The sequence below is a fragment of the Myotis yumanensis genome, unplaced genomic scaffold (assembly GCF_028538775.1).
Source record: "Myotis yumanensis isolate MYYU_CA2020_CCGP unplaced genomic scaffold, mMyoYum1.0.hap1 SCAF_22, whole genome shotgun sequence".
NCBI lineage: Eukaryota > Metazoa > Chordata > Mammalia > Chiroptera > Vespertilionidae > Myotis > Myotis yumanensis.
Window position 1 is genome coordinate 4,789,714 of NW_027223773.1, and position 27,847 is coordinate 4,817,560.

The 27,847-nt window shown below is 50.8% G+C and overlaps 1 protein-coding gene across 2 annotated transcripts in view; it reads left to right on the top strand.

Moving 5' to 3' along the window:
• The first annotated feature begins 4,888 nt into the window (after positions 1–4,888).
• The window catches only part of ACTN2 (actinin alpha 2), a 43,906-nt gene continuing 20,947 nt past the window's right edge, over positions 4,889–27,847 (top strand). Inside the window, exons 1-6 of one of the 2 annotated variants that reach the window (XM_070401374.1) lie at positions 4,889–5,139; positions 19,977–20,091; positions 20,891–21,010; positions 22,741–22,827; positions 25,724–25,811; positions 27,150–27,228. In XM_070401374.1, the coding sequence (XP_070257475.1) occupies positions 5,014–5,139; positions 19,977–20,091; positions 20,891–21,010; positions 22,741–22,827; positions 25,724–25,811; positions 27,150–27,228 (615 nt within the window). In that variant the 5' untranslated portion in view covers positions 4,889–5,013. The remainder of the gene's footprint in view (positions 5,140–19,976; positions 20,092–20,890; positions 21,011–22,740; positions 22,828–25,723; positions 25,812–27,149; positions 27,229–27,847) is intronic. The other variant, XM_070401376.1, reaches the window with a different exon arrangement.

Sequence of the window (27,847 nt, forward strand, 5' to 3'; positions counted from 1 at the left end):
TTTGGGACACCCCGCTTTCTTTGAATGTCCACGTTGGGGACCCTTTCAGAATCCTCACGGCTCTTCACCCGCGCAGTGTCCCCTGGTAACTAATATTGGTAGATGCATATTGAGTTGGTTTCTTTTGGGGTCTCCATTCATGCTCATTTGTAAAAGAGGAATCGTTGCTAATTTGCTAATTGCAAAATATGCTCGTGATTAAAGAAGTTACTGCATGAGTCTAAGCCAGTGGTTCTCAACCTTCAGGCCCTTTAAATACAGTTCCTCATGTTGTGACCCAACCATAAAATTATTTTCGTTGCTACTTCATAGCTGTAATGTTGCTACTGTTATGAATTGTAATGTAAATATCTGATATGCAGGATGGTCTTAGGCGACCCCTGTGAAAGGGTCTTTCGACCGCCAAAGGGGTCGCGACCCACAGGTTGAGAACTCTAAGCCGTACAAATATTCTAAAAGGATCATTACAGCCCGGCTGGTGTGGCTCAGTGGCTGAGTGTCGACCTATGAACTAGGAGGTCACGGTTGGAGCACATGCCCAGGTTGTGGCCTCGATCCCTAGTGGGTGGGGGTGGGGAGGGAGCATGCAGGAGGCTGCCAATCAATGATTCTCTCTCATCATTGATGTTTCTATCTCTCTCTTCCTCCCCCTTCCTCTCTGAAATCAATAAGAATACATTTAGAAAAAGAAAAGAGAGAGATGCAAATAAGCCTATGAAAGATTCTCTACATCCGTGTCATCAGGGAATTGCAAATTAAAACAGCAGCGAGGCACCGCTGCTTACCGGTTAGAATGGCTACGTCCCACCTGCTGTCATTTCCTTCCGCTTGAAGGATTTCTCTTACCCTTTCTTGATGGTGATGAACTCCTCCAGGTTTTATGAGCCTGAAAAAGTACCTGCCTTCGTTCTGTACTATATCTTCACTGCGTGTAGAAGTCTGAGTTTACAGTGTTCTTTTAATACTTGAAGAGGGTCACCTGCTGTCTTCACCTCACAGTGCTTCCGGACTCTGCTGGAACCCTCACCTGCTTATAACCTTACCAATCCCCTTCCCCCCACCCCTCCTCCCCGCCCCGCCTCCCAGGTAAAACATGTCTTTTTTCCCCTGGCTACTTTTAAGATTTTCTCTTTATCATTGATTTTGAGCAATTGGATAGAGCTTTCTTCATGTTGCTTGTGCTTCAGGTTCACTGATTATCTTGGATCGATGAGTTTATAGTTTTTGTGAAGTTCAGGAGATTTTCAGCTGTTATTTCTTCAAATGTTTTTCTCTGTTCCCTCCCTCAGCCTTCTTCTTGAGGGAGTAGTCACTTGCATATTACGTTGCTGGATGTCCCACCACTCACTGATATTCTGCTTTTGTTTTGTTCTTTAAATTCTTTTTTCTTGCTGTTATACATTTCAATGATTTCTCTTGCTAAGTCTTCAAGTTCACCGATCTTACTGATGACACTTTTTGTTGTTGTTAGTCCTCATCCGAGGATATTTTTCCTTTGATTTTTAGAGAGAGTGGGGGGGGGGGGGGGAGACAGAGAGAGAGAAACTTCGATGTGAGAGAGACACATTGATTGGCTGCCTCCCACACGTGCCCTGACCAGGGCCGAGGATCAAACCTGCAACGGAGGCACGTGTCCTTGACGGGAAACAAATCCAAGACCCTTCAGCCCACGGACCCATGCTCTTTCCACCCCTCCATTCCCCGTGGTTCGCTGTTATGAACGCTTCGGAGTGTTTTCTTCTAAATACAAACATTTGAAAGACATATGTCATTTTCTTCCACAAAAGAAATCACTTTTGCAGGCATGTTACAATTCAAAACGGAAGTTGCACACTAGTTCAGATAGTTTAGTTCTAAGTTTTTTAAAAATAGTACTTATTATGTGTGACTGTGCATACAAAAATTCTGAAAGCATTCACAAGAACCTGTCAACACTAATTGTCTGCAGGGTCAAAGAAAGTCTGACATTTACAAATATACATTTATAACAAACAAGTTGAAATACCTTCAAGCTGTTGAATAGGCAGGCCCCCTACCCGCCCTTTGTCACTTTCTTAAGGAACTCTGAACCCCGCATCAACATCCTCAATAGGAGAGAGAACAGTGGGCAGAGGAGAATGAGTGTTGAAGACGTCAAGGATTTCATGTTGTTTTAAGTTTGTTCTTCGCAATAAATAATAACAATGGGATTGAATTTTATCTCTTCTTGACCCTCGCTGCTTTCCGGTTCTGTGTTCATCCACCTTCTAACTTGACAGCAAGTTCAATGGGAGCCAACTGTAGGCGGACAAAACCTTGAATGCAAAGTTAAACTGGATTAACAGATAAGATTTTATTTCTTGATGTTCTATTGTTCTCTGGCGAGAACACCCCTGGAGTCATAGAGGCACTCATTTATCATAAACATAACAGGTACTGACTGGGAAAAACAAATAGCACAAAACCACATGGAATAAATAGTTGAAGTTCCCCGTCTTTCCACCCTCCATTCCCCACGGCTCACGGTTATGAACACTTTGGAATGTTTTCTTCTAAATACAAACATTTCAGAGACATATGTAACTTTCTTCCACAAGAGAAGTCACTTCTGCAACTTGCTTTTCATGTCTAAATCACGACATACAAGTTTAGAGCTGTTCCATCACTTCCTTCATCAGCCTCTTCCACACCGAACATCTGTCCAGATCTGTTGGGTAGATTCATAAAAACGGATTTTCTGGGTCGAAGGGTCAATTTACAGTTCTTGACAAATCTTTTCCAAAAAGATTGCATTGGAATGACATTTTAGAAAGATTATACAGAAACATGCAGAAGTGTGTCCAGAAAAAAAAAACACACACATTAAGAAACTAAAAAGACCGACCTGTTGAATGTATGGGTTTTGTAATGACCCACTTTGTATTTGAGCTGTGTGGCCTTGGATGGGTTATATAACCTCTTCAAGTCTTGAAAATCTTTCTTTCATTTATTTCCCCCCACATAGGAAGGCACATCAGTGCCTTTTTAAAATCTCATCTGAAACTTGAAGTTTCTGCAGTTAAATTTGATGACTAAGACGAGCAGATCTTGTAATTGTTGATCAAGTTTCTCATAGTCAGATTTTACTGATAAACTTGTTCAGAGAGTATGATTTCAAACCCAAAATATAAACTTTAAATCCCAAGCAAGTTAGCCAGCCGCTGTTTCCAGGGATACTTATTCCTTCAACAAAAATTTGAGCACCCAAAGCGAAATAGGCACAGTTTTAATTGCTGGCAATTCTAGCTGTGAACAGGACAAAATCCTGCCCTTGTGGATTTGCCCATTCCAGCGCAAATGCTTTATTAACTGTTAATGCGAAGTATTTGCTAATTTTCCAAAGACTTTTTTACAGAAATAAAACGAAGGGATGTAAAAATTCTAAGTAACAATAATGATAAATCCAGGCATACTCTCAGCTTGAAACACTTCAACAAATTAGTAACCCGGAACCACAGTTGTGTAGCATCTGTGAGCAACTTTCATTCAATCAGAACACAAGCTTCAGGTAGTAAGAGCCCTGCCTATGAGCTCATCTCTATATCTCCAGTGCCTAAGCAGTGTTTAGGTTACAGCAGGCTCATCATAAATGTGATGAAAATTTTCAAATTTCTTGTCCCAAGTGACCTTTTCGTGGTTCCTGCAGGGAAGAGCTAGCCAACGCTATCGGGATGAAAAGACTTGAGTGGACACATCAGGGCGAGGTGGACATGTAACAGGAAGCTGGCTGCCGCTCCTCCATCGTCAGTTCCTTTATTTTTTTTTAAAATATATTTTATTGATTTTGTACAGAGAGGAAGGGAGAGAGATAGAGAGTTAGAAACATCGATGAGAGAGAAACATCGATCAGCTGCCTCCTGCACATCTCCTACTGGGGATGTGCCCGCAACCCAGGTACATGCCCCTGACCGGAATCGAACCTGGGACCCTAGAGTCCGCAGGCCGACGCTCTATCCACTGAACCAAACCGGTTTCGGCTTCGTCGTGGTCAGTTCCTTTAAACGGATGAGGGGCAGGTGAGGGCTGCCCCTTCCTGCCATGGTTTGGGTTCCTGACATTTTAAGATGGTGGGTCCAAGTCCCCTTGCCTCGATTTCCCCAGGTGAGGACGCAGAGGAGGGGGAGAGGAGAGAATTCTGTGGCTCTCAAACGTTACTTTTTAGGGGTGTATGTGTGACGTGTGTGAGAGCTAGCTAGTGAATGTGTTCAGCTATACGGAAAAGGTGAATATGCACACGATGTACGGAAAACGTTGGGGGTGGTCAGGGACCTAGGCTGTGGGGGATCCTCCTGGCCCATGTGCACCCACCCATCAGGGTGCTCACCCAGTCGCCCGCGGGTCCAGCCGCAGGAGCCAGAGGGACAGATGGGCGCGGTGGGAGCGGGGTCCCGGAGCCGCCAGGAGTCCCTGCACCTCGCACAGCCGCCCTGCTCCTGCTGCGATGCGGCTGGTGGGCGTGGACGGGCGGGAGGTAGACAGGGAGCGAGCGGGGCGAGGGCTAGGGTGGGCGGGGCGTAGCCATGGAGTGGGCGGGGCGAGGGCGCGGATGGGTAGACAGGGAGTGGGCGGGGCGAAGGCTAGGGTGGGAGGGGCGTAGACAGGGAGCGGGCGGGGCGAGGGCTAGGGTGGGCGGGGCGTAGCCATGGAGTGGGCGGGGCGAGGGCGCGGATGGGTAGACAGGGAGTGGGCGGGGCGAAGGCTAGGGTGGGAGGGGCGTAGACAGGGAGCGGGCGGGGCGAGGGCTCGATGGGCCGGGCGTAGGCGGGGCGTAGACGCGGGTGGGCGGGGAGTGGGCGGGGCTCGAGGCCACGTGACTGGGGGTATTAAGCGGTGCTGAGCCGCTGGCCGCGGAGCAGGTGCTTCGCCCGGACCCAGCGCCAGTCCGCCCGCCCGCCTCCTCGAGCCGCCGCGCCACCGCCCGCGCCCACCGCGTCTCAGCGCCTCCGCCGCCGCCTGTTAGTCCAAGCCCGCCCGCAGCCCCCGACACCCAGCGCCATGAACCAGATCGAGCCCGGCGTGCAGTACAACTACGTGTACGATGAGGACGAGTACATGATCCAGGAGGAGGAATGGGACCGCGACCTGCTGCTGGACCCCGCCTGGGAGAAGCAGCAGAGGAAGGTCAGCCGGCGTGCCGTGTCCCCCCGCGTGTCCGTGTCCCCCACGGGTCTGTCCCCCACGTGCCGTGTTCGTGCCCTCGGGCGCCGGCCGTGGGACGAGCTGTCCGGGTCCTCGCGGCCGGGCGCCGGGTGAGAGGGGACACGTCCGGGGACAGGCATGAAGCCAGGTGTCCTGTGCGCGCGCGTGTGAGTGACACGAGAGGACAAAGCGAACGGTGTTCAATGGTTCTGTCCGACTCCCATCAGACCAGACCCTGAGCCCGTGACCTTGGCCCCCGAGTTCCGCCTCCTGGCCCCGCTGTGCTCACAGGGCTGCCCCCCAACAGCCACTGAAAACCCTTTCCCGAGTGTCCCGGGCTCCTTCGAGGCGGTGCTGCCCGAACCCTGGACATTCACGATAACGCCATGATGATTCACACTCTATTTATGGGTCCCTGAGGTCAGTGCCCGGGCCAGGGGCCGAGCCAGCCCTCAGCGCCCCATGCCACCCCGGTTGGCACTCCCCGGGGCCCAGTGGAACATTCCACTCTTCAGGGTTTCTTCCTGATCCCTTGGCTGGGACAAGCAGGGATGCTCACCAGGAAGATAATCCCCCTCCTGCTGCCAGCACAGACCTGCTAACCCAGGCGCCCTGTGCTTCCCCCTACTTGGGGGCTGGGGGGAGGGTGGGGGTGGAGCAACATGGATTTCCCTTCTTAGGTCCTGTTGCTAAGTGGATGACCTTTGTTGACCACATGTGTGCGTGGAAGTGTGTGCATGGGAACCGCCACGGCCGACACTGTGCGTGATCACTCCGTAGTTCATGCGAATCAGTATAGGATTGGAAGACACATCCTGTCCTTCCCTCCCAACCGAATGTTAGCTGGAAGGAGAGAGATCTCATATTTGGATAATTATTAAATAACCAAGCAGGATTTCTGTTTTATTGTCCACCGTCTCTCTTAAAATACCATTATTATTATTATTATTATTATTGTTTTAAAGCTTGAATTTAGCTACATTTCATTTCCCACCTTAGTTCCTAAGACTTCCAACCATCCCTACCTTCTTGGAAACCAGAGAATGGAAGTCCTAAGTAGAAGTTGGATCTATAAAGGAAAAATGAAAATCTCAAACCTTCCACGGTCTTTCATGACTTATTGCGAGGGAGATGTGTGGGCTGAGGATTATTAATGTGTCATTTGGACGAGCTGATGCATCACCGATCAGCAAGATGTGAAAAAGTGACTTTGATTCCTAGCAGTGAGTGTTCCTTTAAAAAAATTTTTCTTACAATTTTGATTGTTACATTTTTCATGGGTTAAAAAAAACTTCTGTCTTTGTTTCAAAGATTGCTTTGTCCAGTATAATAGCTAAGGAATTGGACAGATAGTGTGGGTCATGTGGTCATTTGCCCATCACTTTTTAGAATAGACTCATCACAGTGGCTTCTGTTGGTTTTTAAAGTATGGTACAGTCACAGAATAGAGCTAATGTCCGTTCGCAAATATCGACATAAGTCTTCTGCCATATTTAATTTTTTAAAATGTATTCACAATATTTTTGGATATAATGGCTTCGCAATTTCTTTTTTAGGTGTTGGTTTCCTGTGTTACTATTATCATTGTCTAGCACTTGAAGTATATTATTAAGAGACGATTATACTTTCTGATCCCGATTCCAGGTCATGCTAAAACGTTCAAAAATGAGAATTTATTTTCTTTCGTAAGATAGGCTGAGTGTTGTAGACACGAGGGGGAAACACACAGGCCCGAGCAGCTCCGGAAGGACCTCTGCTTCCACTTTTGGTATAAACGATCCGGGTCCCGGAGATAATATGGACCCGAGAGGGCTGTGCAGCCGAGCCCCGGCCTCTATTTCTGTCCGATGAGACACGCTGCTGGAACAGGGCGAGGGCAAATGCCTTTGCTTCTATTGTGGGCCACCTTCTCCACACTTGCCATTTCAGTGATATGCCGGGTATGAGATCTGTCAACAGATGCTGGTAGCACATGATGACGTCCGCAGGGTTAGGACGGACGCGGCGCCTAATTATAGCCAAGTGCAGAGTCTCGGGCTGTGGCCACCTTCACTAAGGAAGGACTTAGTAAAAGTGTAGTGCTGTTTTTGTTTTTTTTTAAATGAGAAATTAAAAAAATATATACATATATGTATTTATTGATTGATTACAGAGAAGAAGGGAGAGGGAGAGAGAGAGACATCAATGATGAGAGAGAATCATCGATCGATTGGCTGCCTCCTGCACACCCCATGCTGGGGATAGTGCCTGAAACCCAGGCCTCTGCCCTGACCTGGGAATTGAACCATAACCTCCTGGTTCATAGGTCAATGCTCAACGACCAAGCCACACCGGCCGGGCGAGAGATTTTTTAAAAAATTGTAGTAAATTCATATAACAAAATTTATCATCTTAACCATTTGCAAGTGCACAGTTCACTTGGATTAAGTACATTCACTTTGTTATGTAACCAGTTCCTAAACTCGTTTTATTTTGCTAAACGAAACTCTGTGTACCCACGAGCCCATAGCTTTCCATTCTCCCCTCTCCCAGCTCTGGCAGCCGCCATCGCACCTCCTGGGGCTATGAATTAGCCCCTCCAGGTGCGCCCTGTAAGGGGGGCCTTGCAGTATTTAACCTGTTGTGACTGGCTTACTTTACTGAGCAGAATGTTTTCCACGTTCACCCACGTAGTAGTAGCGTGTGTTAGAATCTCCTTCCTGTTTAAGGCTGAATCCTATTCCATGGTATGGAGAGACCACATTCTGTTTATCCTTTCATCCGTCGAGGGGCGCCTGGGTTGCTCCCATTCTTGGGCTGTCCTGAATAAACAACTCGGTTGTGAACGTGGGTGTGCAGCCATCTCTTTATGACTCTGCTTTCAATTTTGTTGGTTTCACGCCCAGAAGTGAAATTTCTGGGTCCTGTGCTCATTGTTTTCAACTTTTTGAAGAAGTGGGATCCTTTTTGCAAAAGTGGGAAATGCAGACGATGTTGCATCTGTCATGGGGACGTACAGGTGTTTCCAAGCGCGCCCCCCCCCCTTCTCTCTCTCTCAGGGCTGTTTAGCAAACAGGAGTAGGAATATTTGTATTCGCATAACATAGACTCTTTGCATGGGACTTTAGAAACTTCCAGAGCGTCGGTGTTTACAGCGGTTCTCAACCTGTGGGTCGCGACCCCTTTGGGGGTCGAACGGCCCTTTCACAGGGGTCGCCTAAGACCATTGGAAAACACATCTATAACGACATATTGTGTTTGTGATGAATCACGATGCTTTAATGATGTTCCATTTGTAACCATGACATTGGGGGTCACCGCAACGTGAGGAGCTGTATGAAAGGGCCGCGGCGTGAGGAAGGTTGAGAACCGCTGGTGCAGAGTGAAAGGCCTGCCCTGGAGCCTGAGGACCACATTCAGCCCCTTATCGCTCCGAAGCCTGACCCCGAGGTGACTGGTCAGGACAGCAATGCCGAGTATGTGCGCTATCTCCCCGCGCCGGGCGCTGTCCCCGCTGCGAGGCTGGCGCAGACCTTTTAAGGAAGCGGCTGGTGCTTCCGTACATAAGGGGCCTTGCGTTCTTAGTGTGTGGTCGGCTAGAGGATGGGTCAACGCCGCTGGCAGCTGTAGGAAGCATGGGAGTCCTTCATGGGGTCCACATTCAGACTTCCGATCGGCTTCCATCATTCCTAAAGAAACTGAAGTTCGGCATACTCACAGCTTAAAAATATATTTGTATTGATTTCAGAGAGGAAGGGAGAGGGAGAGAGAGATAGAAAACATCCATGATGAGAGAGAATCATGGATCGGCTGCCTCCTGCACGCCTCCTACTGGGGATCGAGCCCACAACCTGGGCATGTGCCCTTGACTGGAATTGAACCTGGGACCCTTCAGTCCGAAGGTCGATGCTCTAGCCCAGTGATGGCGAACCTATGACACGCGTGTCAGAGGTGACACGTGAACTCATTTTTTTGGTTGATTTTTCTTTGTTCAATGGCATTTAAATATATAAAATAAATATCAAAAGTATAAGTCTTTGTTTTACTATGATTGCAAATGTCAAAAAATTTCTCTATGTGACACGGCACCAGAGTTAAGTTAGGGTTTTTCAAAATGCTGACACGCCGAGCTCAAAAGGTTCGCCATCACTGCTCTAGCCCCTGAGCCATGCCAGCCAGGGCAGTAATGTGTTTATGTAACCAGTTAGCATGCTCAGAGCACCCTGACCTCACATTCATTATTTCACGGGACCCCCTCACCCACCCACAGGGATGAGGGCAGCAGCTGTGTCTGGAGTGTCTGCTACTCAAGATGTGGCGGAGGGGTGTGGTGGAGGGGTGTGAAGAGGAGATAGGCTCCACTGAAGCTAAAGATGCAGCTTCAGCCCAGCCGGTGTGGCTCAGTGGTTGAACATCGACCTATGAACCAGGAGGTCACGGTTTGATTCCCGGTCAGGGCACATGCCCAGGTTGCAGGCTCGATCCCCAGTAGAGGGTGTGCGGGAGGCAGCCGATCCATGATTCTCTCTCATCATTGATGTTTTTCTCTCTCTCTCCCTCTCTCTTCCACTCCGAAATCAATAAAAATACATTAAAAAAAGAAAAAAAAGATGCATCTTCAAGTTTGAGAGAAAATGGATGGGTAACTGGGCCAGGATGTAGGGGTCGGGGATGGCGGAGCGAGCATGGGCCTCACTGTCCAAGCAGGTTTTGAGCCCTGAAAAGCCCGTCCCTGTGGTGCCCGTATCGTTTGCAGAAGAGATCGGAGCAGGTGAGGGCCCTGCTGGGGGCCCCGAGCACACAGGCCAGAGGCGATGGAGGCAGCCGTGAGGAAGTCACCCATTTGAGAGTGATCAGGAGGGATTAGGAAACGTATTAAATAAGCCGGTGTTGTTCCCGGGCAGGCAGTGGTATAAACCCAATTAAGCAGATATGATCTCACCCTTCGAGCGCCTGGACTTCAAGTTCAAGACGGCGGCATTGACAAGTAAAGACAGCTAATGCGGAGGGGCTGTTGGCGCACCGGAGGCAGTGTCCGGATGGAGAGCTAGGTATTATTTTTAAATTGTATTTTATTGATTTCAGAGAGGAAAGGAGAGGGAGAGAGAGAGAAACATCAATGATGAGAATCATTGATTGGCTGCCTCCTGCACTCCCCCACTGGGGATCGAGCCCACAACCCAGGCATGTGCTCTGACCAGGAATCGAACTGTGACCCCTGGTTCATAGGTCGATGCTCGACTACTATGCCACACTGGCCTGGAGAGAGCTAGGTATTTACGTGGTGTGTTATCAGGTGCAGGGCAGTGACCTGTAGTGCTGAGGGGCACGTCTTGTGTCCACATGCCATGGCGTGAAGGAGGGCTGGGGTCTCAGGTGGCCTTCAATATTTAGAGCAGTGGTTCTCAACCTTCTGGCTCTTTAAATACAGTTCCTCATGTTGTGACCCCCAACCATAAAATTATTTTCGTTGCTACTTCATCACTGTCATGTTGCTACTGTGATGAATCGTCATGTAAATATCTGATATACCGAACTCGAACCCCAAGTGAGATGTTCCTTGCCTGTGGGGTGAGGGAGGAATGGAACCCTTAGCTGGAAACTTCTCGCATGCAGCTTCAGAAACTGTGAGAAGGCACCGCCGTGGCGCAGCTGGGACACCTACAGAAACGGGAGCGGGAGTGGGTGGGAGCTGCCGCGCTGAGCAGAGGAGCTGACGCGGAGAACGCTGGAGCACAGTCTGGACTGTCCCCGTCTCCCTGGGAACAGCACTGATTCCTCTGGAGAGAACAGAGAGCAGAGAGGAGGGTGCAGTGGGCTGGCTGCGGTGCGCAGCGCATCTCAAAGGAAGGAGCGTCATTGGACAAGAGGTTGGTCTCTCTACAGACGTGGGGGAACATGTTTTGCACACACACGTCTGTGTGAGTCCACACACACACACACACACACACACACGCTCCTTCCCTCCCCACAGTTTTCTAGATCAGAAACTAGGGATAGTTTCACCTATTTTTTTTTTTTTTTTTGAGAAGAAGGAGAGAGAGAGAGAGAAACATCAATGATGAGAGAGAACCATTGATCGGCTGCCTCCTGCACATCCCACACCAGGGATCCAGCCCACAACCCGGGCGGGAATTGAACTATGACCTCCTGGTTCATAGGTCGATGCTGTACCACTGAGCCACACCGGCCGGGTGCAACATGTCTCTAGTGGATGACTTGGAGCCACTGAGCTGTCGGGATGTCTTTGCTTTTCTTCCTGGAGAAATACCCCTCGGCTGTTCCATTGGCACTCGCCCGCCAGCCTGAAGGTGGGGTTTGAATGGGTTTACTTGCTGGAACAGGACCCCGGGGTCTTGGCCCCGTGGAATATGGGGTATCTGTTAGCTCCTGAGATAAGTTATGCCTCCACCGGAAGGCATAGCTAACTCCAGGATGTCAGGCACAACAGGAGAAGAAGAATTGTGGGAAGAAAGCACTTCTAAGAAAGCGGGAGGGACGCCTTTAGCATCCTGTGAATGTGGATGGTTTAGCTCTCTCTGCCCACGTGTGAAGTCGGCCCTGACGGGATGTACTCTCTCCTCCTGCACACTGATCTGACAAATTGACCCCGTGACCTCCTCCAGGTCACAGGTCTGGTCCTCTCTTTGCTCCTGTGACCACTGCTTTTCCTGCTTTGAGTGGGGAGCTGGGGTCCCTCTTGTCACAGATGACCAGGGATGAGCAAAGAACACGGGCTCACAAATTGTACGCACGCTTCCCAGTTACTGTCTACAGACATGTTTTGAAATGATCGCAGAAGTCATAGGTGTTCACTATAGAACATGCAGATCCGCCCTGACCGGTTTGGCTCAGTGGCTGGAGTGTCCGCCTGTGGACTGAGGAGTCCCGGGTTCGATTCCGGTCAGGGGCATGTGCCTGGGTGCGGGCACGTCCCCAGTGGGGTGTGTGCAGGAGGCAGCTGGTCGATGTTTCTCTCTCATGGATGTTTCTGGCTCTCTGTCCCTCTCCCTTCCTCTCTGTGGAAAATCAATAAAATATATTTAAAAAAAGAAAAGGAAATGCAGATCCTAGAAAAAAGTAGTGTTGGTGTCTTGCCATATTGCCTACCAGGTCACTTTATGCTACAATATAGAAGCATATATTTATGGATTTTATACTGTCCTGTATAATAAAAGCCTAATACGCAAATTGACCAAATGGCGGAACCACTGGCAGAACGACCGGTCACCATGACGTGCACTGACCACTAGGGGGCAGATGCTCAATGCAGGAGCCGCCCTCAGGCCCCAGGGCCCAGGCCCCAGGCCAGCCAAGGTGCATGCCAGCAGGGGACCCCCTGATTGCCCCACAGATTGGCCCTGATCGCCGGCCAGGCCTAGGGACCCTACCCGTGCACGAATTTTGTGCACCGGGTCTCTAGTAATATATAATCATCTGAAATGGCTCAGGATACGAACACTTTAGTATATATTTTTGTCAATAGTCTCATTCAGCATGAGCTCCGGGAAGAGTTTGATGGAGGAGATCTCAGTCTGGGACCCTCCCGTGTGAGTGGGTAGGAGCTTTGCCAAGGCCCGGCTTCCCTGATTGTACAAATCCTTCTGTCACCCAGAGCTCTTCCCATATGTCCAGGACACCTGTAGACGCACCTGCTGGGGGGCTGTTGCTGGCTTAGAACTGTGTGCTCTGGCCCTAGCCGGTTTTGCTCAGTGGATAGAGCGTTGGCCTATGGACCAAAGGGTCCCGGGTTTGATTCCGGTCAAGGGCACTTACCTTGGTTTCAGGCTCCTTCCCGGCCGGGACCCTGGTTGGGGCTCGTGCAGGAGGCAACCAATCACTGTGTTTCTCTCACACCCATGTTTCTCTCTGTCTTTCCCTCTCTCTTCCACTCTCCCTAAAAATCAATGGGAAAATATCCTCGGGTGAGGATTTAAAAATAAAAAGAACTGTGTCTCTGCCCACAACATGGGGGTGGAGAAAGGGGCGTGGAGCTGAGAGCTGTTTTGTTGTTAATGATGCTTAATCCCTCTGTGTAGCAGCCATGCATTTGGGTCCCTGAAAATAGTAACAGGATGATGAACTTGAATTAAAGAATACTTATTTTACCGTCTGTGTAGTACTAGCGGCTTCCCCGGTTGCGGGCCTGGGCTGGACTGGGGCCGGGGAGACATCAGTGTGCCTTTCTTTAAGCTTGATTTCATCCTCAAGAAGAGAACCGTGAGCCCGGCCGGTGTGGCTCAGTGGTTGAGCGTCGACCTATGAACCAGGAGGTCACGGTTCCATTCCCGGTCAGGGCACATGCCTGGGTTGCGGGTTCTGTCTCCAGTCTGGAGCGTGCAGGAGGCAGCCAATCCATGATTCTCTCTCATCATTAAAATGTTTCTATCTTTCTCTCCCTCTCTCTTCCTCTCTGAAATCAATAAAATAAAACAATAATTTTTTTCTAAAAGAAGAGACTGGTGAAAGCCCAATGAATGTTGCCACTGCCTAAAACAGAGCCACACAGTGGATAGAGCGTCGGCCTGCGGACTGAAGGGTCCCAGGTTCGATTTCAGCCAAGGGCACATGCCTGAGTTGCAGGCTTGATCCCCAGTGGGGGGCGTGCAGGAGGCAGCCGATCAATGATTCTCTCCCATCATTGATGTTTCTATCTCTCTCTCCCTCTCCCTTCCTCTCTGAAATCAATAAAAATATATTTTAAAAAAACCGAGCCACAGTTGGGCCTGCCTGTCACAGAACCACTGCGTGCACATAATCACCGGGGCTCCAAGGGAACAGGTTATTTTGGGAAGCACGGCTCAGGATCGGTTGAATGCACGGCTGTTTGCGGGGAGGCTTAAAGGCTTGCTTACCAGAGAGTCCTCACAGGAATTCTCCACGCCGGTTGCCAGCGTGGGGGAGGCAGCTGTGACCCCACGGAGCGCCTGGCCCGTGGCTCCGTCGGGTGCCCAGCCACAGGGTGCCGCCGAGCTCAGAGGACCAGGCTCTAACGGCTTTCACGTGGCCCTTGAGTTTCCCATTATTTTATTTTTTTACCTTGTAGAGGAAAAATGACTTCGACTGTGATTCTGAAGATACGTGATTGGTTAGTTTAACATGTGCTTCCAGACTTAAAATAGTTTGTAAAGAATCTGCCTATTTCTAATCTTAACTCTTTTTTTTTTCCATTTAACAGTTAAAATGGAGAGTTTCATCAAGATCATGAACTATTCTTTAGAAGAGAGAATGCTGTTATCTTTTTTAAAAAAATATATTTTTATTGATTTCACAGAGGAAGGGGGGAGGGGGGAGAAAGAGAGAGAGAGAGAGAGAGAGAGAGAGAGAGAGAAACATCAATGATGATCGAGAATCATTGATTGGCTGCCTCCTGTGCGCCCCACACTGGGGATCGAGCCTGCAACCCGGGCACGTGCCCTGACCGGGAATCGAACCCCTACCTCCTGGTTCATAGGTCGACACTCAACCACTGAGTCATGCCGGCCGGGCTGTTATACATATTTTTTATAATTAAGATTTTGTTTCAAGAATTTCAGAACACCCCTTGGAATTAATGTAGAGATTGCGTGAATTGCAAACTAGCCTGGGATGTCAGTGGCTCCGAGAAATGTCGGATGTCTACCCCGCGGGTTACAGAGATGTCAGGATGAGTAATTGCAGCTGAAAAGTAAGATGTAGGAGGATGAGCCTGGCCTGCGTGGCTTGGTGGTTGAGAGTCAATTTATGAACCAGGAGGTCACGGTTCAATTCCCGGTCAGGGCACATGCCTGGGTTGCAGACTTGATCCCCAGAGGGGGGCGTGCAGGAGGCAGCCGATCATTGATTCTCGCTCATCACTGATGTTTCTCTCTCTCTCCCTCTCCCTTTCTCTCTGAAATAAATAAAAATATATTTTAAAAAAATTTAGGAGGATGAGTAATAAGGACTCCTGAGCGTGGTAATGAAATGATTGTAGAATATTTTCTTGAGCAGGGAGGACATGAACAGATGGCAGTACACTAGCTTCTAGATCAATGTAGGATCTTTATGAAACCGCGAGCGATTCTAAATAATTCAACCCAAACGCAGTATTATTTATGGAGACCCATGTAAGAGGGAACATGGGGACACATGTGGGATCTTAGACGAAGCGTTTGCCATGGAGAAGGAATGCAGTAAGCCGAGACCGAAGACAGTTGTCATTTCCACAGGACGAGAGGGCATACTGTAATTTAAGACCCACTAGCGATAGACTCCAGCTAGTTCTGTGTATCATTCTCGTGCACCAATTCCTATGTGTCTTCATCAAAATCGACAAAATTAGACTGGGATAGTAAATACTTTAGCTTATTTGGATCTTGGGCCTCTTTTTAGAAAAAGGACTCTAAACCTGTGCCATGTTTCTCTCTCATCTGCACTCCTGCCTGAGGGCTTAATAAAGTGAGTTATGGTGGGGGGTGGGAGGGGGGAAGACAATTCTTTAAGGTAAAATCATGACATATAAATATAAAAAACAGACATGGGTAATACATTTCCTCAGTTCAAAATTCAAGTGGGCCCAGCTGGTGTGGCTCAGTGGTTGAGTGTCAACCTATGAACCAGGAGGTCACGGTTCGGTTCCCAGTCAGGGCACATGCCCGGGCTGCAGGCTCCATCCCCAGTAGGGGGCGTGCAGGAGGCAGCCAATCAATGATTTTCTCTCATCATTGATGTTTCTCTCTCTCCCCCTTTCCCTTCCTCTCTGAAATATCTATCTATCTATCTATCTATCTATCTAGTAGACGCCCTATGCATGAAATTTGTGCAAGAGTAGTCCTTCCCCCAGCTGCCAGCACCGGCTTCCCTCTTGCACCCAGGACCCGGGCTTCCCTTGCAGCCCCAGCTTCGTCCGGAAGGTCGTCCGGAAAGATGTCCGGTCTAATTAGCATATTACCCTTTTATTATTATAGAATATATATATCTACACACACACACACACACACACACACACACATCCTCATTAGCCATTTCCTCTTTCCAAAACCCATAGCTTTAATTTGCTTCACCCTTTTTGGGAGTTAGGGATTAGATGCCACATCTCCAGAGGCCATTCCTTAAACCAGAGTTAGTCTGGGCTTCGTTTGGCTTTGTTAAAAACCCTAAGAAGCATTTTTTTTTTCCCTCCTGTGAGGCAGCCTCAGAATTTTACTTTCCTTTACGTTTTCCAAACAGCTCGGGAACTAAGCGGCCTTGGTGCATGAGCCCGGCGGTCGGAGCCTAACATTCCTGGCTTGGCATTTCTGAGTGAAAACAGGCCCACGAGGGCCCAGCCTCCAGCTGTCGTTAACCTGCTCGCCTACAGTCTCATCCCCGAGCCCCAGCCTATTTTTAGATGCCCTCGGCCGCCAGGTTGCCTTTTCTTTTTCACAAGGTTGCGCTTTTTTTGGCAAGATAACCGAGAGTCCTTTGGAACATTTAAGGATTCTGTAGTTAAGGTTGACATGGTAATTATCCTTTTTAAAAGCCTGAAACTCGAGCAGATGCAGATTTTTAGCTCCTCCATCTTTTTTTTTTTTTTCAATTTGAAAAATCTGATGGGCCCGGCCAGTGTGGCTCAGTGGTTGAGCGTCGATCCAGGAACCAAGAGGTCACTGGTTTGATTCCCATTCAGGGCATAAGACTGGGTTGTGGGCTCGATCCCAGTAGGGGGCATGCAGGAGGCAGTGGATTGATTATGTCTTTCTCTCTCATTGATGTTTCTATCCCTGTATCCCTCTCCCTTCCTCTCTAAAAATCAACAAGAACATACTTTAAAAAAAATTAAAAAATCTGATTGATGTTCTCTCTGATTTGTCCCAGAAAGTCTGACAAATAAGATGCTATTAACACATACATACTGATGCCACTGGGTCCCGGGCACCTGCTGCTGGCGAAGTTTGTGTCCTTCATGCCCCTTAATTTGAAATTGTTGGGCATCCTGACACTGGTGGAAAGAGATCTGAAATCCCTCGTGCAGGCAGAATTTGTTGGGGTGAACCGACGGGAAAGGCTGCCTTCTTTCTTACTTTGTCTTTGAGCGATGGCATTGGTGTTTATGTGTTTCTCTGGAACCCAGTGAAAAGCAGCAGTTTAGTCCTGTTGAGGTCTCAGTGAAGTTGTGATGCAAATTGTCACCATTTAAACTTGAAGTGTGTTAGAGTTGAATGGGCACTGATTCTGTATATGTGAATTAAGGTGCACCTGCTGGGTGCTGGGTTCTGCAGGTGGCACGAGGGGGAAGAAGGAAGAATTGAGCCCGGCTGGTGTGGCTCAGTGGTCGAGCATTGACCTAGGAACCAAGTGATCACGGGTTGGATTCTTGGTCAAGGGCACATGCCTGGGTTGCAGGCTCCATTCCCAGTAGGGGGCGTGCAGGAGGCAGCCGATGATTTTCTCTCATCATTGATGTTTCTATATCTCTCTCCCTTCCTCTCTGAAATAAAACAAAACAAAACATATTTTTAAAAAAATAGTGCAGCTCTCTGGGGAAGAGATACACTACAGGGGAGGTGAGCTGACTTGCCCACACCCGGCATGGAATTGGCCACAGAGCCTGGCTTCAGATTTTGAGGGATTGCTAAAGGGAGCTGTCGCCTGCCCTGCTATCTCGCAGGATCTGGGAGACGAAGCAGGGATTTGTGGGCGGGGAACGAAAGGGCTGCTCACTGTGGCGTTAGATGTTTACGACAGTTATGGGGACATTCAGGCCCCAGATGGACGTCCAAGACATCTGGTCATTGATGGCAGCACATGCAAGATCCTTAGAATCAACTCTCTCCTACGTACATACCTCCTGTTTGACGCCATGTCTTTTTTAAAATGTTTTTATTGATGGGAATCGAACCATGACCTCCAGGTTCGTAGGTCGACACTCCACCACTGAACCACACCAGCCGGGCCCACTTGAATTTTGAGCCGAGGAAATGGATTACTCATTCTTAGACTCCTTCTCCTGTTTAGACCTAAAATTTGCTTGTGTTTTAGGGAAAGTAAAGATCAGCGTAAGCTGTCAGGGGGGAATTTTATTGCTGCAAATCCAAGAAAATGCCTCTATTTTCTCTTGGCCCTTGCATGTAACGCTGTCACATTTTTCTTGCAATAAGGGACTCTGAGTCCGATTTGAAAAATCCTCTTTATTACCCAGAAAAAAAAAAGCATTTTTATGGAGACTGTCCGCCTGTGGTCGTCCCTGGAACAGCCTGCTTTGGAGAGGTTCCTTTTCCGCCTCTAACTGGGCCTGTGTGTGCCTCCGCCCCGTGTGGCCTGCGGGCACTTTGTTCCCGAACCCAGCAGCTGTTGCGAGACTCCGGGACAGTGTGCATTCGTAGCCCGCAGCTGCCAGGAGGGTTTCTAATCTGGTTCTGGCAGGAAATCGTGCCCAAGTGGAAGCCAAGTTAAAAGACGCTTGAAAAGTAAACAGAATGACTTTGGATGCCACTTTGTATGCTGCCCACCTCTCCCCTGAAGATCGCGGGAAACTTGTTAACTTGACTACACCCCGAGCCCTCAGGGCAGGGCCCTAATTGTCTTGCAGTCCAGGTCTGTGCCAGGAGGTTCTTGTTGCCACTGCTACTAATTTAAAAAAATATATATATTTTTTATTGATTTTAGAGAGGGAGAGAGAGATAGAAACATCAATGATGAGAGAGAATCATGGATTGGCTGCCTCCTGCACCCTCCACGCTGGGGATGGAGCCCGCAACCTGGGCATGTACCCTGAGCGGGAATCGAACCGTGACCTCCTTGTTCATAGGTTAACGCTCAACCACTGAGCCATGCCAGCCAAGGCTGCTATTGATTTTTTAGTGATTGATGTTGCTGCAAATCGGTTCGACTGGCTTAGTTACTAACTTAACACTGCTGTTCCTCTGGGGTAATGCGTGGTTAGGGGTGAGGGGTCCCTCCCCGTCTCCCCTTTCTGCTACACCACACCACCCACCTCTGCTCCAAAGTATGACATCTGAGCAGCGTGGACACACGATTTATTCATCCATTTTGCAGGCAGGCTGATTTTTGTTGTGGAAGTGCGTCCTGATTTAGTTCATGTTCCCTACGATATAAAAGGTTTTCAGGTTTCTTTTCAAACTGACGGCAAAAGGTCCTCAGGTTGGTGCACCCAGTAAAAGGTGTGGGTCTACGAAAGAGGACATTTTACCAAAACCTTGTCCTTGGGCCTCAAATCATTTCTTGCACCACATTGTTTGATGCCCAAGGAGCTCCAGCCTCTTAGACCCCCTCAGCACGCATGACAGGCTGCACGTGTTCCCCGTGAAGAGTGTGCCCGGCTGAGCCGCACGTGTTCCCCCGTGAGGAGTGTGCCCGTGATGATCTGCACGTGTTCCCCGTGGAGCGTGTGCCCGTGCCGAGCCGCACGTGTTCCCCGTTAAGTATGTGCCCGTGCCGAGCCGCACGTGTTCCCCGTGGAGTACGTGCCCGTGCTGAGCCGCACGTGTTCCCCGTGAAGAGTGTGCCCGGCTGAGCCGCACGTGTTCCCCGTGGAGCGTGTGCCCGTGCCGAGCCGCACGTGTTCCCCGTGAAGTGTCCCCGTGCTGGGACGCACGTGTTCCCCGTGGAGCGTGTGCCCGTGCCGAGCCGCATGTGTTCCCCATGAAGAGTGTGCCCGTGATGATCCACACGTGTTCCCTGTGGAGTACGTGCCCGTGTGATGTTACTGCAAATGGGTTTGATTGCACGTGTTCCCCGTGGAGCGTGTGCCCGTGCTGAGCCGCACGTGGTCTCTGTGGAGCGTGTGCCCCTGTGTGATGTTACTGCAAATGGGTTTGCACGTGTCCCCGTGGCGCGCGTGCCCCTGAGCCCGCGCTGAGCCGCACGTTCTCTTGCAGACCTTCACGGCCTGGTGCAACTCGCACCTTCGGAAAGCCGGCACCCAGATAGAGAACATCGAGGAGGACTTCAGGAACGGCCTGAAGCTCATGCTGCTGCTGGAAGTCATCTCAGGTCTGTGAGTGCCTCACCTCGCACAGCGCATGTGCGTGCGTCTACGTGCGCATGCGTGAGCGTGCGTCTGCGTGAGCGTATGTCTGCGTGTGCGTGCGTGTGCGCCTGCGTGCGTGCGTCTGCGTGAGCGTGCGTCTGCGTGCGTGTGCGTGAGCGTGCGTGTGCGTGAGCGTGCGTGTGTGTGTGTACGTGCGTTTGCATACGTGCGTCTGCGTACGTGCGTCTGCGTGAGCGTGCGTGTGCGTGTGCGTGAGTCTGCGTGTGCGTGAGCGTGTGTCTATGTCTGCGTGTATCTGCGTTAGAGCAGGCGTGGCCCAGGCCTAGAGGCTTCAGCACACATTCCCTGGGAACCCGCTGGGCAAGAACGCGGAGCTGTTGGGAAGGAAAGCCTCTGGAGGGGCAGTCGGCCGGGGTTGTTCTATGTAAAAAGGGAGTGTGTTCTGTTCACAATTGACACGTTGGGGTAGTGCTTATATCACCCCCCTCGTAACAAAGTAGAAGGAAAAATGACGTATATGGCGGCCCCCATGCTGCCCTGTCTGCTTTTTTAAAAAAAATATTTGTATTGATTACAGAGAGGGAGAGAGAGAGAAACATCAATGATCGGCTGCCTCCGCGCCCCCTACTGGGGATGGAGCCCACAACCCAGGCCCGTGCCCCCACCAGGAATGAACCCTGACCTCCTGGGTCAGAGGTCGAGGCTCACCCGCTGAGCCACCCGCCAGGCTGAATGCTGGCATTTTGATTCTGCAGCGGGAGCTGCTTTTTCTGTCTGCACTGACCGGCTTTCATCCGACAGGGGAAAGGCTGCCCAAGCCCGACCGGGGAAAAATGCGCTTCCACAAAATCGCCAACGTGAACAAAGCCTTGGATTACATCGCCAGCAAAGGCGTGAAGCTGGTGTCCATCGGGGCGGAAGGTGAGCGGCCGCGGGGGCCTCGCGGGGGCCGTGGGCCTGCGCTGGGCGCCGGCGTGGGTCAGGCTTCCCGCCAGGCTCCGAGCACAGAGAGGAGAAGAGACGCTGCCCGGAGTGGCGGGCCAGGCTCTAGGGCAGCGGTTCTCAACCTGGGGGTCGAACGACCCTTTCACAGGGGTCGCCTAAGCCCATCGGAAGATACATATATAATTACATGTTGTTTTTGTGATTAATCACTATGCTTTAATGATGTTCAATTTGTCACCATGAAAATACATCCTGCATATCAGATATTTACATGACGATTCATAACAGTAGCAAAATTACAGTTATGAAGTAGCAACGAAAATAATTTTATGGTTGGGGGTCCCCACCACATGAGGAACTGTATTAAAGGGTCGAGGCGTCAGGAAGGTTGAGAACCACTGCCCTAGGGCTTTCTGTAAAGAGAATAGAGGCAAATGTAATGCCATCCTCTTCAGAGTATAGGAGTGAGAAAACGTATCATCCCATCGACGCTGGGTGAGAACCAATCAATCAGAAGGAAGTGATCTCGTTATTCTCAGGAGGAGAGAGAGGTCCCTGTGAGTGAGGCAGGAGCCGAGACACACCTGCCTGTCATGATACACACCTGCCCCATGATGCACACCTGCCCCATGAACCTGCCCCATGATGCACACCTGCCCCATGAACCTGCCAGCCGGGGGGGCTGGAGGCAGGACCAGGCTGACCATGAGCCTGTGCTCTCTGCATGTCACTACAGTGGTCCCCCCTTGTCCACCGTTTCACTTTCCACGGTCAACCATGGTCTGAAAATACCAAATGGAAAATTCCAGAAATAAACAACATATCAGTTTTATTTTCTTTAAATATATTTGTATTGATTTCAGAGAGGAAGGGAGAGGGAGATAGAAACATCAATGATGAGAGAGAATCATGGACTGGCTGCCTCCTGCACGCCCCACACTGGGGATTGAGCCCGCAACTGGGGCATGTGCCCTGACCAGGAATCGAACCTTGACCTCCTGGTTTGTAGGTCGACGCTCAACCACTGAGCCACGCTAGCTGGGCAACAATATATACATTTTAAAGTATGCAGCGTTCTGAGCAGTGTGGTGTGTCTTGCTCTGTCCCACTCCATTCTGCGATGGGAATCATCCTTTTGTCCCTCATCTCCACGCTGTCTGTGTTCCCCACCTGTCAGTCACTTGGCCCAGTGGTTCTCGGGTCCACTTGGGTTCAAGTCACCCTTAGTCATGGCCCAGAAGCGTGAGCGTAGTGGCGCAGGCAGTTCGGATACGCCAAAGAGAAAGTGCATCCTTTACATGAAAAGGGTGTGATGTTTAGGGGTGAGTACTGTCCTCGGTTTCAGGCATCCACTGGGCCCTTGGAATGTACCCCCCGAGGAAAAAGGGGCGCAAGTATATTTAGAGCTTTAGCTCATCTCGTCTTTAAACTTTGGAAACTCACGCATTGTATTTAGTGATTATGCATAGGTAAGCTTTGTGCTTGGTATTAACTCAGAATTCATTTAAACAGGAGACATTTGGTTAAGAATTTTTAACTAGACATGCCTCGATACCTGTGGAAACATAAGCTGGTCTTTCCATATGTATTTTTTCCGGTAGCTCTGAAGCCAAGACGTATGGGAAGCATAACTTACAGGAACACTGCAGGTTCTGGTTGTGTTATCTTTAACACTGGTCTGTTGTCGGCTTTTCTTTCCTCTAAAGAAATTGTGGACGGCAACGTGAAGATGACGCTGGGCATGATCTGGACCATCATCCTCCGCTTTGCCATTCAGGACATTTCAGTTGAAGGTAAAGACGTGGTTAAGATCGGATTGTATTAAGAGACTTCGAGCACGTTGTAAGGGGAGCTTACGAGTTAAAGTTTGAATCTGGTGGTATAAAATCAAACAGTCACCTACGTGATTGAAGGAAGGACCCTGGGACCCTCTGGGGTACGGGCGGACGCTGCAACCAACTGAGCCACACTGGCCAGACTGCAACAGAATTCTCTAAGGAGCCAGGCCCCTTTAACAGAATGGTGGGCCTCTCCTTAGATGTAGGTGTGAGATTAATATATCTGCTGGTGAGGGCCGTCCAGATGGAAGTCCATAGGGTTCCCGGGTGCATTATACGGTTTTTCATGGCGGAATGACAAACGACACTGCCTACTTATAACATGGTTTTTGCACCCATGATCAGGGTTTCGTGAGTGGATGTCTGTGTGCCAGGTGGCGGTGTTTTGGGTTCCACCTGCACCTGCGGGGAGTGGCGTGTCCACAGGCACAGACATACTTGGCACAGGCTGTTGACCTTTGCTGAACACGTGGACTTGGAGAGAGTCCACTTCGATTAAACAAGGAGAGAACTGTGCTCCCCATTCAGACACAAACAGAAAGAAATCTCAGACACAGACAGAAAGAAATCTGAGAAACTCATTGGCCTGCACAAAAAACTTCCGTAGCAGTTACAAGATTCTATCGATGTGCCTAACGTGTTTACTTTCCTAACCTCATTTTCACTTAAGCTATAAAAACATAGTTTTACTTCCTTATGATGTGCTTTTTCTTATTCACTACATTGGGCAGGACCCAAAGGCAAGCAGTGATAGAGAGCAGCACAGCTGGGTACGGAGTTGCACGTTTCAACATCTGGACCAGCTAATCCTATATCATAAAAGGCTAATATGCAAATCGACCGAACCGTGGAACAACCGGCTGCTATGACGAGCACTGGCCACCAGGGGGCAGATGCTCAACATAGGAGCTGCCCCCTCGTGGTCAGTGTGCTTTCACAGGGGGAGTGTCGCTCAGCCAGAAGCCCTGAGCTGGGCTCATGGCTGGTGAGTGCAGCGGCAGTGGTGGGAGCCTCTCCCGTCTCTGCAGCAGTCAGACATCCCCCAAGGGCTCCTGGACTTCGAGAGGGTGCAGGCTGGGCTGAGGGACCCTCCTGAGTGCACGAATTTCATGCACCGGGCCTCTAGTATACTAATAAGGTCTTAGAACTTCCTCTTGCTCCTTAACAAGAATTTGCTAGACAAGAGACACGAGCAGGAATCATTCAAATTATTCTTCCAGCACAGGAGACTTGGGGACTGTTTATTTCAACTGGGTTTTAGGTCAAAGAAAAATCTGAACTATTTATCACAATTGAGATCAATAATTACAGAATACTTATTGTGATTTGAAAAAAAAAACCCAACTTCAAGCCCTTGCTCAGATGGAAGGCCAGTGTTAGGTAAGAGTCCACATGTTTACAGGGACTTTCTAAGGCTTAACAGCGGTTCTCAACCTGTGGGTCGCGACCCCTTTGGGGGTCGAACGACCCTTTCACAGGGGTCGCCTAAGACCATCGGAAAACACATATATAATTACATATTGTTTTTGTGATTCATCACTATGCTTTAATGATGTTCAATTTGTAACAATGAAATTGGGGGTCACCACAACCTGAGGAACTGTATGAAAGGGTCTCGGCATTAGGAAGGTTGAGAACCACTGGCTTGGAATCTAAGTTGTTAAAACGTGAGCACAGGCAGAATCCCAGGTCATGTAAGTGGCTTGGAGGAGCCGTTTGGATCCGCCAGAAGCAAGTGCCCGGCGAGATTAGACGCTGTCTAGTACCAGACCAAATGGCTTATACGACAGACATGTATTTTCTCAACAGTTGAAAGCCCTCGACCGGGTGATAAATGGCTGCCTTCTTGCTGTGTCTTCACGTAGCAGGGAGAGACAGACAAACAGAACGCATGCATGTGCATGCAAGCACTCTGATCTCTCTTCTTAGAGCGGCACTAATCCATCATGAGGGCCCCACCCTTGTGACCTCATCTAACCCTAGTGCCTCCCAAAGGCTATGTCTCTAAATACCATCACTGGTGATTAGGGCTTCAAATATGTTTTTTGAGGGTGGGGGAAGAAAGGGGGACATACATTCAGTCCATACAGAAATGTACACGATTTGTTGGGGAAAGGCCTGTGGAGGAGGAAGTGGGAGAGCAGATGATGCCAGAGGGAGCCTTCAGGCCAAAGCGCTTGGCTGACGCCCGTGCTGGGGAAGAGGAGGGAAGGCTTGGGGAGGGAGAGTAGTTCTGCAGAGGAGAGGGGCAGCCTGAGGAAGTGTGCCTGGGGAGGGCGGGGGTGTGGTTGGAGAGGGCAGGGGTGTGGCAGCTGGGGCATCCGTGCCTGCTCTGTGCTCCCAGCAGCAGGAGTCTGAGCCACATAGCTTCATGGTACCCTGGGGGTGAAGGTGGGGGTGGAGGTGGGGGTGGGGAGATAACTTGGTCACACTCAAGTGGCTGAACTTGAAATTCACTAGTAAAAACCTTCAGTGTAAAACCTCTGGGTAAGGGTACACATTTGGGACAGGGGGCCTCTGTGAGTTCCGTCTCCCTAAGAATATTAATTACGCACGAGGCGAGTGACAGGTGCGTGGCGTCATAAACCGTGCATCTGTAGACAGTTCTCACAGGAAGCTGCGTCCCCAGGGCCCCGAGGTCTGGTCTCATGTGTGTGGCGTCATAACCCGCAGCCGCACCGCCCCGTCCGCTTTGCGTCCCCGAGTGTCGCCAGGCACAGGCTCCCTCTCTGTCCTCGCGCCCAGAGCGGGAGGGGGGAGGATGCTCGGGGCGCTGGCCCCCGGGACGGAGCCACAGTTGGGCCGGTGACGTGGTGGGCATGTCCCCGGGGACACTTGGCTGTCGTTGCAGAAACCTCCGCCAAGGAAGGCCTGCTGCTGTGGTGTCAGCGGAAAACCGCTCCTTACCGCAATGTCAACATTCAGAACTTCCACACCAGGTGAGCGGGGAGCCCCGGGCGGGGGCGCCGTGTGTGTCCGCACCCGTGGCTGCGCCTCTCGCTGAGGGCATTCATGTTCGTAGCCGGACCTCGGCTGGAGGTTTAGACCAGGGGTCCTCAAACTACGGCCCGTGGGCCACAATCAAATACAAATATTGTATTTGTTCCCGTTTTGTCTTTTTACTTCAAAATAAGATATGTGCAGTGTGCATAGGAATTTGTTCATAGTTTTTTTTTAAACTATAGTCCGGCCCTCCAGCGGTCTGAGGGACAGTGAACTGGCCCCCTGTTTAAGAAGTTTGAGGACCCCTGGTTTAGGGTTTCGCAGGGGAACCATGTGACTCTGGTGAGGATGCTGGTAACAGCTCTGTGAGTGAGTGAGTGAGTGAGCGGGTGGTATGTGGCGCCAGACAGGGCCTTCAGGACATGGGGGGTGAGAAGCCGCCCTCCCAGGCCTGCACCCCACCTGGGCGATGGCGCAGGATGGCTCCTCAGTGGGGAGGAGAGACCAAGCAGGTCTGCGATCCCAGGGCCTGGCCACACCCCGGTCCTTCTGCTCCCGAATCAGCTTCATGTGTTGGAATTCAAGTGAAGTAGGAGCCCGGCCGGTGTGGCTCAGTGGTTGAGCATTGACTTCTGAACCAGGAGGTCACAGTTTGATTCCCCGTCAGGGCACATGCCTGGGTTGCAGGCTTGATCCCCAGTGGGGGACCTGCAGAAGGCAGCCGATCAATGATTCTCTCTCATCATTGATGTTCCTCCCTCCCTCCCTTCCTCTCTGAAATAAATCAAAGTATATTTTGAAAATTGCTTTATGAGGAAGGACAGAGGCTACCTGGGACCAAGAGTGGCCTTTTAGGAATGTGAGAACCCTGGGAGGAACGTGTGTGCTGGGCAGTCAGGGTGGGCATCCCTGGGCGTGGCCAGTGGGCTGACCCTGGTCCAGAACAGAGCCTGAAGGCAGAGGGCAGGAAGCAGTCGGGATGGAGGGACAGTGACAGGCGCCAGCTGTCTTCCTCCTGGTCCCTCCCGCTGCTCCCAGCACAGAACCAGCCCAGGAGGCAACGGGGAGGGGGGACAGGCAAGGGGGGCCTGGAGCTGAACATGGGAAGCGGACACCCAGGGGGCGGCAGTCCGTGGGGACCCCGGGATGAAGACTGGCGTTCGAGGAAGGGGCACAGGTTGCTGGGAGGGGAGGGCGGCGGTCCCTGGGGCCTTGGGTGCGTTAAGTCGGACATGAAGCATGAGGGCCCCTCGGCCTGAAGGTCCGGCCGTGCAGACCCTGCTGCCTTCTCTGCTCACCTTGACCCGTGTCCTCCTCTTCTCCACGCTGCGCAGCTGGAAGGATGGCCTGGGACTCTGCGCGCTCATCCACCGGCACCGGCCCGACCTCATTGACTACTCCAAGCTGAACAAGGTCGGCCCCCCAGTCCACCCCCGCCCCAGCATGTGGTCCACCTCCGAGCCCCCCACCTCCCACACATGCAGCCCTGAGCCCCCCCCACCTCCCACACATGCAGCCCTGAGGCCCCCCCCCACCTCCCACACATGCAGCCCTGAGGCCCCCCCACCTCCCACACATGCAGCCCGCAGCCCCCCCACCTCCCACACATGCAGCCCTGAGCCCCCCCCCCACCTCCCACACATGCAGCCCGCAGCCCCCCCCACCTCCCACACATGCAGCCCTGAGGGCCCCCCCCCCACCTCCCACACATGCAGCCCTGAGCCCCCCCACCTCCCACACATGCAGCCCGCAGCCCCACACAGGCCGGGGTGGAGGGGACTGGCTCCCGTGAACACAGCTGGGCTGCGGGAAGTGCTCCTTGTCACCACGAGGGCAGGACAAGACCCAATGCCAGCCGCCCTCTTTGCCCAAATCAAGTATTTGTTGCTTGGGCTTGACTTACTAGGAGGCTGCAGGTCTGTGTGTTAGAGAGTTCACATCCCTAGATGGTAGACATGAGGAGGGAAGCGTGCATTTGTGGGGAGGGTCAAACTCTCCCCGCCGCCTTCTCGAGGCCCTTGGCCTTTGCGGA